Genomic DNA, 13,310 nt, shown 5'->3' on the forward strand with positions numbered 1-13,310 from the left:
CTAACTTAATGGCTTGATCCTTCTTAATTATACAATTGACACATTACCTGTTTAAGAAGATGTGTTTCTTTACTTAAAAAATTACAAATGTTTCTTACCATATCTTTTTTGTTTCTATGCATGCAGTCTGTACTTGTATACTTTTTTTTATCTCTGTTAATCCCATCAAATGACCTCAATGCACATCCTGTATAACAATGCACATTAGAGTCGAATCTGTTACTTCCCACTACACATTTTACAAATGACCAGCGTTACAATTTGTGTTTCTAATTTAATGTTTTACATTAAAATATTTTACACTAGATTACATTACATTATATTTCATTTAGCTGACGCTTTTATCCAAAGCAACTTACAATAAGTGCATTCAACAATGAGGGCACATTTTTATTCAAGGTACACTCTGAAGAGACGTGTTTTTAGTTTGCGGCGGATGATGTCCAGTCTTTCTGCTGTCCTGACGTCATTGGGGATCTCGTTCCCCCATTTAGGAGCCAGGGCAGCAAACTGTCGTGATTTTGAGTGTTTCGCTCCCAGTGAGGGAGCTGCAAGCCGATTGGCTGATGCAGAGCGGAGTGGACGGACTGGGGTTGACCATGTCCAGGAAGTAGACTGGACCAGATCCGTTCGCAGCATAGTACGCAATTACTGGTGTTTTGAAACGGATGCGGGCAGCCACTGGTAACCAGTGAAAGGAGGGGAGGAGCGGATTAGTGTGATTAGAGTATAGCAATTACCATTTCTAATGTGTTTTTATACTTTTGTGCTTTTTAATTTCTGTAAATTCCATTGAATGACTTTTGTGATATTTCAAATAAACAAATACAAGTTGCTGTGCCTTAACCTTATGCTATACACAGGTAAATAACTAAAAGTATAATTAAATCCGTATGTATATATGCTAAAAGAAGAAGGTCTGATTTGCTAGCAATGCTCTCTGTTCTTCCACAATGCAAGAAAAGGAGGATCTTAACTCTTTTCTGCTCTTCTTCCTTAAATAATTATGAATAGACTTTTGTTTATATATATGAACACACTTGTGAAGATAGAACATACTGTACTGTACATACTGTACTGTCTTCACAAGGCCAGAATCAAAAAAAATATGTGCAGGGGACTTAGAAACGATTACTGAGTCAGCCAACATGATATCATTGGACAGATTGTTCCACATATATACTATATATAGTATGTATATATATATGTGTGTGTGTTTGTACAAGTGTGTATGCATGTATGTACAGTATGTGGGCCATGAACATATGGCATAAGTATCACATGTTCGTTTTGGCTGTGTTGACTAAAATAAACCATTTGCTTCGCTTGGGGTTAAGCTGCACACAACCACACGAAAAAGTTTTCATGGTGTTCATCCTTATAAATTATTAAATATAATGTATGAATAAATAATTACTTAAATTACTTTAAATTGTGTATTTGCTTGTAATATTACCATATTTTCTGGAAAGCTTAAACAAATAAAAAAAAATCTCATTCAATATAATTGTTTTCTAATGTGGATAGTGTGATTAAATTGTCTTATGTTTGGATTTGGTTTTACAATCAACTTTATTCAATCACTATTTGTGATTTGTGCTATTTTATATAGATTTTAGTTGTTAAGTAAAGCACAGAGAAGAGGTAGCAATGCTATAAATACCGTGGTATGTGAAACTGGTCCATAATATTTCCTTATTCCTATGGAAATACACCAATGACGTATCATAAAAACATTTATTTCAGTTGACAACCAGATTTTTTTTCTCATTGCTAAATGTTTCCTGATGTAAAAATCAAATGTTCAGTTTTCTTGCTGACCTGACTGATAAAAAAAGTTATAATAATAATAAATTAAAGGAGTTTAAAATGACAAGGGGTCAATACAGCAACACAAAACTGCACATTCTAATGCAACATAATCCTGCAGCAGACACAACCTCTGTGAAGCTCTAATGTTCTGCTGTTTCTGAAACGTGCTCACTCATCCCAGCAGAAGCTTTATTTGCTTTCTATTTGATCAGTTCAGATAAATATTTGAACATGTGCAGCATACAGTAAAATACATGGATATTGTAGCCACCCACTATAATTACACAGGGTCACGTAACCAACACCTGCTCTCGTCTAAGTGGATTACTCTGAGAAAAGTACTCGTTGAGAGACGACTTGCACAGATGTATGCAGTCCTGCAAGTGTCTAATCTGACCAGACTGCAGAGCAGCAGGCGACTGCTAACAAGGGTAACTGCCGATTAAGGTCGGACCACAGCACCGCAGACGGACAGGACGACCAATACACACCAAGCATCACCTGAATCACCATTCCTCAAAATCTGCCACCAGTCATCTGTGTTCACACCACTGGTTTACAACAGATTCATGAACCTGACTTCTAAAGAGGCGGCAGGACTGTGTGTGGATTTCTTATTCTTTTACAAAGTATTGTTCTTTCAATCCATGGCAATGGGCGGCATTCAAATCTAACAGGACTAAGAGACTGTAAGTGTGCAGTAAAAGCCCTGGAGCTGCAGGTCCTCATCCCCCCTGCCTCTAAGAACCAGGCTCACCTGATTGGTCCGTCAGTATCTGTAGCCAATCACGTCACACTGAAGTCTGAGACTGAACATTTGGGACTTCCTGCTGTTCAAAACCCCAGGGTGAGCGGAGAGCCGGCCAACTGTCAAACAGAGATACTCATTTGTTTTGGTAGTTTTGGGGTCAAATATATATATCTTTTTTTACAGGATTTAAAGGTTTCTCAAGTGGAATATTTGGCGATTTTCACGTTGAAGAGAGGTAATACCTTTATTTTATGCTTATTCCATCACCAATAGGTTCTTGTCTCTATGGCAGAAGTAGCTGAACTAATTAACTCACGTATGTTCTGCCAGTTTTTCTGTTTAGTACAGTGGAGCGAACCGACTGTTGATTTTTGGTGAAGAAGTGTCACAGAACTGAGTGCATGGTGAGTGTAGTTTTAAAATCTCCATTTCCTCTCTTCAGTGGTCTGAAATATTCAATGAACTAATCAGTGGGTGAAAAGAAAATCAATGTTTGACAATTTTGAGATTTATCAAACACTTATATAGCATGTTATGTTACACTGAGCAGTATATTGATGTTGGGTTGATAGCGGGAACTGATTGTCTGTGCAAACAAGGGGATCTTTTGATTGACAGCTTTTCCCATTAACCCGACAGGAGACTGAGTGCCAACAGCGGACAGAGAGCCAAACCGATGAGGACAGTGACACAGGGGAGATCCTGTGTGGTATACAGGTAAACATCACTTTCAGTCACCTCCTGGTAGCTCTATGGATATTACTCCAGCATATGATTTTTTAAAAAGGCTCGAATTATTGTGTTTCTGGAAGCTGGAATGGAAAATACTTTTCTTTGCTACATATAGCTTGATCATATGAAAATGCTGAATAGAGGGTGAAACGATAAAGTGTTGTGTCCTCAGAAACCTTTCGGTGGTGATGGTAGTAAGAGCCGTCTTCTCAGCTATTGTTAAGAACTCTGAGTGGTTTAATCCGTCAGTGCCCTGCGGAGCTGAGCTGTTTGCACCATAAGGTGAGTGTGTTGGTGTTTGTCTTGGCAGGAGAGCTGTGCCACGGACCTGTGTCACCACCCCCAGCTGGAGACGGACATCGAGGCCGTCAGGACTCTGTATTCTGACTCTGGCGTCTCTGTCAGGTGAACGTCTGAACATCTTCTCTCCTCCATGGCCTGAAAATGAAAGGAAATCTGCCACTCTTCTATATCATCTAATGTTCTCCTCGTTCTTCTTCTGTTAGGGTGTATCGACCAATCGATGCTGTGGACGTTGATTTAAACATTAACTCCACCTTTTTGGAAGTGAGTTAATTTCACTGTTCTGTTCTAAATGTTACAGTCAAACGTTCTGGCAGCATTTCATAATTAGAGTGATACAGCCCCCTGGACCAAATTGCATGCACTATGTATCGGTATCAGTTTCATGAATTATTCACTGACAAAATTAAATGTAAAAAAGAATCTCCCTGTCTTGCAATGACACAGAAAGTGATATAAAAGATATTGGATTCACCTCTTTGACAAAAAATGATGGGATCTTTCTTGGCCCGTGTTTCATCCGCTCTTTAGTTTTTGCGTAATCCTCCCGATGAACAAACAAAGCATAAACAAAACTTGAATGGCACTCAGTAGAGCACATCCCTCTGACAAGGCCCAACAGTAAAGCTGCACCAAATTTAAGTCATGCATTGTAAAAAAAAGATTAAGAGACCCATGAATCAATCCCTGAGAAAGTGGTGAAAATCTGAAAATTCTTCTTTCGCAATATTACAGAGAGCTATAGATAGAATAGATCGATTTCTCTATCCACATCTGTTCCAAAAGTTATTTGTTCTTTCTGGGCTCATGTCCCATCCTTCAAGGGAGATTCCTATAAAATCTGTTCTGTGGTTTTTACATCTTCAGAAAACACTCAAAAATATATTTGTAGCACAATTATATAATGATAAAATTAGCTTTTATCCAAGATCTTATTTCTGGGCTCACTTCTCTGTCTGCTTTCAGCTCCGCAGTCAAGTTTCCTGTCACAGCATCATGGGCCTGTTCATGCTGTTTGTGTGTGTCCTCAGGAAGAGGTGGCCAACGCCTGGAGGATTGACCCGTCGGAGCCCATCGTTATCCGTCTGCACTTCTCTCTCTCTCAGTACCTGGATGGACCCGGTGAGCGTCTGCAAAACTGCTGCAAAAATAACTGTGCAGTAAATACAGTGTGAGGGGCGGCTGATGAAATGATGTTTCCCACTGCAGCGCCTTCAGTTGAAGTCTTCCAGCCTTCCAACATGGATCACTTCAGGCTCGGGAACCAACTGCAGAAGTGAGTGTCCTTTAATACTCTAATGGCACTGATGGGACAACTCAGTCAAAGTCAAAGTCGAAGTCAACTTCATTGTCAATTCTGCCATATGTACAGGACTGATCCCAGGTGTGAACATATAAGTATACGGAACATATAAGTACGCAAGAACAGAACAAATAAGTACACTACACAATAAGTACTCCAAACATAGCACGCAGTACGACATAGTATGCAGTCATAAGGCACACGGTGGATTGGATGAGAGTATCATAAACCAGAATTGTGCAAAAATGGATTAGATAAAATGTTGTAAGGTTTCCTCCCTTATTATTTGTATATTATTCAATGCTTTTCTGACTTGTTATCTTCCCCAGTATTCTCGCAGTTTTCATATCTCGGGTGAGGGACCACCTGACCAACGAGAAGATCGTGGTCCAGCAGAAGCGCAGACACAGCTGGTTCAGGCCGAGTGGGACCATCAAGAAATTCCGAGCGCGACTCAGCATCTGGTTACCACTTCCAAAGTAAGAGGTGACTTCAGGAACCCAGCTGTTTCACATCTGACTGGATCTGCTGATGGATACGTGTTCACCTCTCTGTCCCCTCCTCACTGTGGGCAGGTCAAATGAGCTCAAGCCTCCATCTATGAAAGGAAGACTTTTTTTACCAGGCATGAAACTGAGCCGATTCACAAATCACACAAGCTACTACACCATCAAGAATCCCAGAGGAGAGCTCTTAACCTACACACCCAGTGGGAAGGTGACTCCCTCCAGATGGCTGTTACTGCTGTGTGTGCAACAGTCTTACTGTTTTTTGTAATTTATTTATCCACTAAAAGTGTTTGTGTGTCTTATTCCACAGAGGGTGTTGGTGTCAGAAGTGAAATCATCAGCACAGCTCAGCACCAAACATCTGATAGAGCTGCTCTTCTCCTCCCAGGCCATCAGACACTGTAAGACCACCCCCACTCTGCAGCATGGCTTCTTAGTGCAGGTAAAGCCTTGTCCACTATAAATGTTATTATTATAAACATTATACAGTTCAACATGTTGATACTTTGTCGAGGAGGTTTTTGTTTCTAATGTTTCTCCCACCTTATGTTTGCACATGAGGAGGATGAATGTAGGCCAGCAAACACGTGTATTCACTATAAACATGTTTAATAGTCAGAAATACTGAGAAATCAGAATAGGTCAGACAATATAATTATTTTTGTTTATTAATGTGGAGATAAAAACAACCATTCTTTAGTAAGCACAATAATCAGTCGACTACAAATGTTTCAACCATATTTTAGGAATTCTTATTTTAGTTTTACTTCGTATAAAGTTGATTGTGAGGATTAATAAAAGCAATATTTTTTTCATGTGGTAAAATTAAGTGAAATGTGAATGAATAATTGCTAAATCACTGCTAACATGGCTTTTAAAACTAACTTAAATATGTCCTGTCAAGCCATGAAAATTGCAGCACCTCAGTATTTGAGATATTCTTTATTTTTGTTTGTTTGTTTATTGGTTAGTTCCCATGATTGTTTGTAAGCAAAATTTCACAAAAACTACCGGATGGATTCCCACAAAACATGGTTATAACTTTCTGTTACATTTCCTTAAACGGTTAAGCAGATTCTATGATGCTTATGATGTCTGGGGTCTGTTTCCTGGGCCCACCCTTAAACAGTTTCACCTCTGGGTGTGTGTTTTTAAGACATTACGATTTCCTTGTACATAGATAATGAGGTACGCTGAGCAGAGAATGCCGACGCTGAATGAATTCTGTGTGGTGTGCGATGAGCGACATGTGTTTCAGAACGGCCCCATGTTAAAGGTACGCTGCTGCAAAGAAATTAACAGTCAGTTGATGAAATAATAATAAAGCAGAACTCTCAAATCCAGGTGAGCCTTTGTCACTATTCTGTTTTGTGTGTTTGCAGCCTGCAGTTTGCACCAGGGAGCTGTGTGTGTTTTCATTCTACACACTGGGGGTCATGTCTGGAGCTACGGAGGAGGTTGCTACCGGTGCAGAGGTTGGTAAAGAACTCACGGGCACTTTAAACACAAAGCATGAGGGATCACAATAAGAGTTATGTGTGAAAAACGATCCTTGTTCTTGCAGGTGATTGACCTGCTGGTCGCTATGTGTAGAGCGGCTCTTCAGTCTTCACGCAAGAGCATCATATTTGAGCCATACCCCTCTGTCGTTAATCCATACAACCCCAAAGCTCTGGCCTTTACTCCAAAGGTATAAACAACGTAATGTTTTAATTGAATGATTGGAAATTGATTATTAAGTATCAGGTTTGAAATTCTAACAGATTCTTGTAATTTGTTGTGGCAGAGAAAGAGCTACGACCAGCTGCAAAAAGCTCTGGACAGTGTCTTATTAGTCAGGAGGATGGCACAGGTGACTGATCTGAATGTCAATCCTACACCAGTGACACCATTAACACTTGTCCTCTTCAGAGAATAACCTGAAAGGTGTTGAAAGTCTTCCTGATGTTTATTTCATTTCCAGGGTCCACATTCTGAAATTAGGAAGCAGATGGACAAGTTAGATCCTCTCGCTTACCCCTTGCTACAATGGTGAGTGCTACAAACTGGACTAGTGTTTCGCTCCTGTAGTTGTTCTATTTAACTTGTGATAACGTCAGTGTTTCTCAGATTCATATTCACATGCGTGTTTGTGTGTTTGACAACAGGATTTTAGCGAGCAACAGGTCCCACATTGTCAAGCTTCCACTGCACAAGGTACGACAGAGCCGTCCACTGTAAGAACATGACGTCTTAACACAGTAGCTACACGTTTTAAAGCCAAAGTTAATATTTTACCTGCGAAATGTTTAGATCATTTTCTGTGCTTCATACGCTGAATGATGTTTTTTTAATCCCTTGCTGCATAATATAGCAACTGAAGTTCATGCACACGCCCCATCAGTTCCTGTTGATCAGCAACCCTCCGTCCAAAGAGGCTCGATTCAAAACCGCCAGAAAGCTTTATGGCAGCACCTTTGCTTTCCAGTGATTAAACTAAAAGCTGTAGCACTGCAAAAATAATTATAATAATATCAATTTTATATGCTGCTTCATTTGTTCAGCCCTGATTCTTTCATCTTGCAGTGGTTCCCACATTGAAAATTGGCACTCTATTCTAAGAAACGGGCTGGTTAATGCCTCATACACCAAATTACAGGTAGAGTATGTAAACACCAATGTCTATGCATTTCACAGTGGAGATTTCAACCCACAAGAGTATTATATATTCACTTGGACCTTTAAAAGTAATTGACTTTTTCTATTTAAGCTTCATGGAGCTGCATATGGGAAAGGCATCTATTTGAGTCCTGTCTCAAGCATATCTTTTGGATATTCAGGTAAGAATACGCACTTGATATTATTCTTATCATTATTATTAATAATAATAATATTAAATGGGATTAGTTACTATAAATATAAAGCCTATTTTAATCACTTGTAGACTGGTTTGTATATAAAACTAATATAATATCAACACATTATATATAATCATTCTGTATATCATTGCTTTTCAGTTTTTGAAACATATATTTCTTGTCTTTGTTCAGAGATGGGGAAAGGTCGACACCAAATAACTGCCAGAGAAGATCTCCTGAAGAAATACAATCGAATGAACAAAGTCAAACAGGTACAGTCGACTATCGCTCCCATTTGTTCAGGCTGAGCTCCTATGCCCCTCCTACGACAACTTCTTCTGTTGTTGTAATCTAATCCTGATTCTAATCCTGTCTAAACAAAGATCATTTCTAATCTTTGTTTTAGGAAGAGCCGGGGCAAGCAAGGTTTCTGCAGAGCAGCAACCTGAACTGCATTGCACTCTGTGAAGGTAAATACGGAAAATCTAGTGTAACAAAGAGCTTTGATTCGTTAATATTAGTGTGTGACATTGTTTTATGTGTCTAACAGTCATCACTTCAAAAGACCTTCAAAAGCATGGGAACATTTGGGTGTGTCCGAAATCTGACCACGTGTGCACACGCTTCCTCTTTGTGTGAGTGAAATATAAAGCAGCAGACAAGAAGTCCTCCCCCTAGCTACAGACGATCTATATTCCATGTTTCTCTTTTCTTTCTCAGGTATGAAAATGGTCAGGTGGGAGATGTCCACATCAACGCTCAGGAAGCCGCGATCCACAGAGAAATTTTACAAGTAATTGCTTCAAAGCCGTGCTGAGAAGACAAACATGTGCCGTATAGCAACATTTATTTATGCCGTAGATTTCTTATAAAAACATGGACCAAGAGTAAATCTAAACATTAACCGATTTTGACGGATGTGACAAGTGATTAATACTATTTTCTAACTAAAACGAGGGAAAATACTCCACAAATGTGAATGAGGGATCTCTTTTATATTTGATCATGTATGATTATAGTAGATGGAAGAGATGAAGTGTTGAGTTGTTGAATCGAGGACCTGTAAAACCTTTTTAGGCCCTGAGCACTGACAGGCACTGACAGACAGTGAGGCCCTATTGGAATGGTAAAGACAATTGTCATTATTTTGCAGGCGAATGAATTGGCTTTTTGAGGGCTTTAACATGCTCAAATTCTTACCAAAATCTGCAGATAATTACAAAGTTGTGAAAATGTACGTATTCTGGAGGAATTTTCGTGGCAAAATGGCTCAACGGTGCCCCCCCGAGACCCCTGGGATGCGTTCACATTGACCAATCTTCCCAAAAATCGATACACAGGTGTATCATGACCAGACAAACAACAAAGTCTGAGGTGCAATTTGAAAAAAGCAACAGCAAGCCTGCTATTTTGCATTTACTGGCCATTTTTGCCATATTCCACATTTACACTTTGCGGTACTTGTCCCAGGGCTTACTTCAGTGATGCACAATCACCACCAAACTTCTGTCTCATGATCAGAGTCCAAGCCTGAACAGCTTTATTTGTCAATATTTCCTCAGGGTCAGAGCACCACCTACTGATCAGTGTGAAAATGAAGTTGTTGTAATTATTATAAAAAAAATTCAGGCAAAAGGCATGCCGCAATGCAGTGCTTCAAAATCCATGTGCTCGGTCCTGGGCAGTGCTGCTTTGCAGTCCAAGAAATTTTTGAAATTAAAGGTTATAGTTGGTACTTTCCAAGGTTGAGCAATCCTGGTTTTAGTATTGATTTCATATAGGTAATATCTAAGAGCTACCACAGTAGTCAATAATTTGGTTGACATAACATTTCTGATTGAACAACTGATCGATCAACTCTGGAAAAAGTGCAAAGTTACCAGTTTCAAAAAATCTTAAACTAGGATTAACTGAATATCTCTGGGTGGTGGATGGTTGATCCAATAAAACAAGACATTTGAAGGAGAAATGATTGCTCATCATTGAAAACAAAGTAGTTCACATGTGGGGAGACAGATGCACCAGTTATTACACTAATGATTCTATAATGTGATCATGGACCATGAGGTCGTGGATCAATTTTTCAAATTTTATTATTGTAATGTGTGCTGATGCTTCCATTTGTCATCTTTTAGATCATTGTCCACTCAGCAGTCGGACTTTTAAACCAGCTGTAGCCCTGGTGTATGGCACAGACACATTTTAATACATTTTAGTTTTTTAACAAAGGACTAATGGCTGGTTAACGCTCTTTTTATGTATTGTTATGATGTGTTTGGGTTAAGTGTGACTACTGTTTGCAAACCAAATGGCCCCTCGTTATTATTTGTTTATCATGCAAATGAAATAGCTTTTTGAGGGCTTTAACATGCCTAAAATTTGCAGAAAATTTGAAAGTGGTGAAAATGTACTTTTCATTTATTTTATTTACCTCCTGCGCAGAAGCGGAATGCGCAGGATTAATTAAATGTTTTAATTAATGAATAAATATTTTTTTATTTACATGGTGTAAGATATTGTGCAATTGGTGGTTGAAATCCTGCCAATTTTAGGGGTTCAGTATCTTGCCAAGGACACGTCAGCATGCAGATAGGGAAGAGTGGGAATTGAACCCCCAACCTTCTTGTGGAGAACGACCACTCTACATCTAAGGCCACACCGCTATTATCTTAACATTAAGGATTAGATACCTGCTCATTCCCTTGAGAAACTAAACACAGGAAAAAGATGGACAAATTATTGTGTGTGTGTGTATGTCTGTCATTCTATGCTGCTTTTGATACACATTTCAGAAAAACATTGTATTTTCTACTTTACTACATATATTTGACTGCCTTACTTAAAGGTTACTTTTATATTTTTGGATGATTTAACATGCATTAAAAACCTATTGTTAGAGAATAACCCAGTAGTTTCCAACCTTGGCTTCTGACGCCTTGCAAGAATCACAGTATGGGACACATTTAATTGAATATGATTCTGTAAATTCATGCAAAACCTTCTAGTTTATATTAGGTGATTAAAATAAATGACATTGTTCCCATCAACAAGCAGAAGGAGTAAGGGTCACTCATTAATCAAATCAAACCTCCGGCCTCCTGAACTTTTATTTTGAAGGTGAGCTGTCTCTCTGTCCCCCTCTAGATGTCCTCGTTCAAGTTTAGCTTCTCAGGTTGACTTCTGCTTCATGCACCGACCAGGTGAGGCCTCACTACTGCACGAATATACAACAACAAATCCCTGGTTTTCATTTTATCTTTGGAAAAAAACATATCCTCAATCACAGAGAAAACGTATATTTCTTTGGCCGAATGAAGCACTCTTAAGGCCAATGTGTAGTTAGAAAAATGAGAGCTGCACGAAAAGCTCTCCGAGAAGCCTCGGAGAGGCACGGAGAGGGCAATTTTGAGCCTGTGTCAGATTCTTATTTCAGATCAAATCAAATATGAAGCCCCACACAAAAATATAAATCATGTACTTTACACTGAAAACCCTAATATGAGGATGATTTCAATCAAAAAACATTTGTTATCTTGATGATTATACTATAATTCAATGTTGAGAACGGAGAAGCATACATTGGCCTTAACTACACGTCGAAATGACGGACAGCCCACGGATAGCACTTGGCTGTGATTGGTCCGCTAACGCCAGCATTTCGGAATGGAAACTTCCTGTTCCATTCCCTACATCACAATAAACCAAAATCACAACTACGACTCTATGATTAATGTGACAAGTGTGTTAAGCCAGCGGCGTTGTCCGGCTGACGGTGGCTGGTTAGAGCACTTACAGCATGTGTGTACGTGTGTACACACATGCTGTAAGATGGCGAAATGTGTGTTTCGCCATCTACTGTTCTGGCGGTGAATTGTTTTCACAACAAAAAGGCTCGTAGAACTATAAATCAAAAAGGGTCCGTCCGATCCGTCCGTCCGTCATTCCGAAACGGACTCGGAGAAGCATACTGAGGCCTTTACTTACTATAATATCCTGTCTGAAGGTGACATTTGCCACACTCACACTTTTGTTCACACCTCCTGAACAGAGTACCACTACTATTTGAAATGAAAAGCAAATATTAATATTCGCTGGTGTTACTCTGGAAGGTGTTACGACCCTGCCTAGGGGAAAATACAATCGCAACATGGTACAAGAGTCCCCCCCCTCCTTGCCACGCTCCCAAGAACCAGCAACAACAATTAACAGTTCGTTCGTGTTTATTGACACATTTGCTTCAGGGTGGGCTTACAGCAAAACAATAAACAGAAAACAACCCTAAGGCGAAACAACCTAAGCTTCCCTACTCAAAATTAAGGAAAACAAAAGACATCGTACTGACCTAACTCCTCACCAACAAAAACAGGAGAAAACATGGTTTGAACAGAAATGCTACCCACCCCTACCAAGAACGGGCTGTTACCAAAAGAACAATTTACAGAGTGCTGCATAAGTTGAGTCCGGCTGGAGGTCCGGCTGGCAGTGGCAAGAGGAGAGAGACCGCAGGAGCTGTGGGAACCGTCGTCTTATCCTTCCCACTTGGGCTGGAACCAATCCGCTCCCTGTAAACACATCCACCCACTCATCCACTCGAAGAGACACACCTGAAACACATCACACAATCATCACAGCAGAGAGGCAGAGAGAGAGAGAGAGAGAGGTCCACACAACCTCAAGGTTGTAACAAAGGTGAAATATGGGATGCCCAGGGAGTTGTTGAGTATTCCCCGTTTAATGACACATTTACGTTCTTGTTCTATGGGCAGTTTTGTTTTTCAAATAACTCTTCATCTTCTTCCTTGTGCACGTGTCAGCGTTCATATTACCTGTTCTTGATTGCTTGTTAAAAAAAATTGCCCAATAATACAACCTTACTTTTTCTTTACTCAGTGAATTTAGACAGTCATTTTGTTGCTACCAGCATATGCCAGGTTTCAGAGAACCAATCAACTGCTGAACCTGTATGTAAACCATTTATCAATAGTGTCTTGCTAATGGAGGCATAATCATTTATCCGAGGTGTTACAAATGAGTTCTTAGTAGTGATTTCATTCTATTAATGT

At 39.6% G+C, this 13,310-nt stretch overlaps 1 protein-coding gene across 1 annotated transcript; it reads left to right on the forward strand.

Moving 5' to 3' along the window:
- Nucleotides 1-439: 439 nt before the first annotated feature.
- LOC128444137 (protein mono-ADP-ribosyltransferase PARP6-like) lies at nucleotides 440-9,064 on the forward strand. Its single transcript, XM_053426444.1, has 23 exons — nucleotides 440-684; nucleotides 2,443-2,659; nucleotides 3,203-3,280; nucleotides 3,606-3,700; nucleotides 3,802-3,862; nucleotides 4,630-4,720; nucleotides 4,808-4,874; nucleotides 5,231-5,380; nucleotides 5,477-5,618; nucleotides 5,721-5,852; nucleotides 6,591-6,686; nucleotides 6,793-6,885; nucleotides 6,975-7,100; nucleotides 7,197-7,262; nucleotides 7,374-7,441; nucleotides 7,558-7,606; nucleotides 7,764-7,876; nucleotides 7,976-8,048; nucleotides 8,160-8,229; nucleotides 8,440-8,519; nucleotides 8,654-8,717; nucleotides 8,798-8,882; nucleotides 8,968-9,064. Exons 1-23 carry the CDS (start codon nucleotides 440-442, stop codon nucleotides 9,062-9,064), a joined length of 2,358 nt encoding a protein of 785 aa, XP_053282419.1.
- The last annotated feature ends 4,246 nt before the right edge of the window (nucleotides 9,065-13,310 follow it).

Source organism: Pleuronectes platessa, chromosome 7 (genome assembly GCF_947347685.1).
Source record: "Pleuronectes platessa chromosome 7, fPlePla1.1, whole genome shotgun sequence".
NCBI lineage: Eukaryota > Metazoa > Chordata > Actinopteri > Pleuronectiformes > Pleuronectidae > Pleuronectes > Pleuronectes platessa.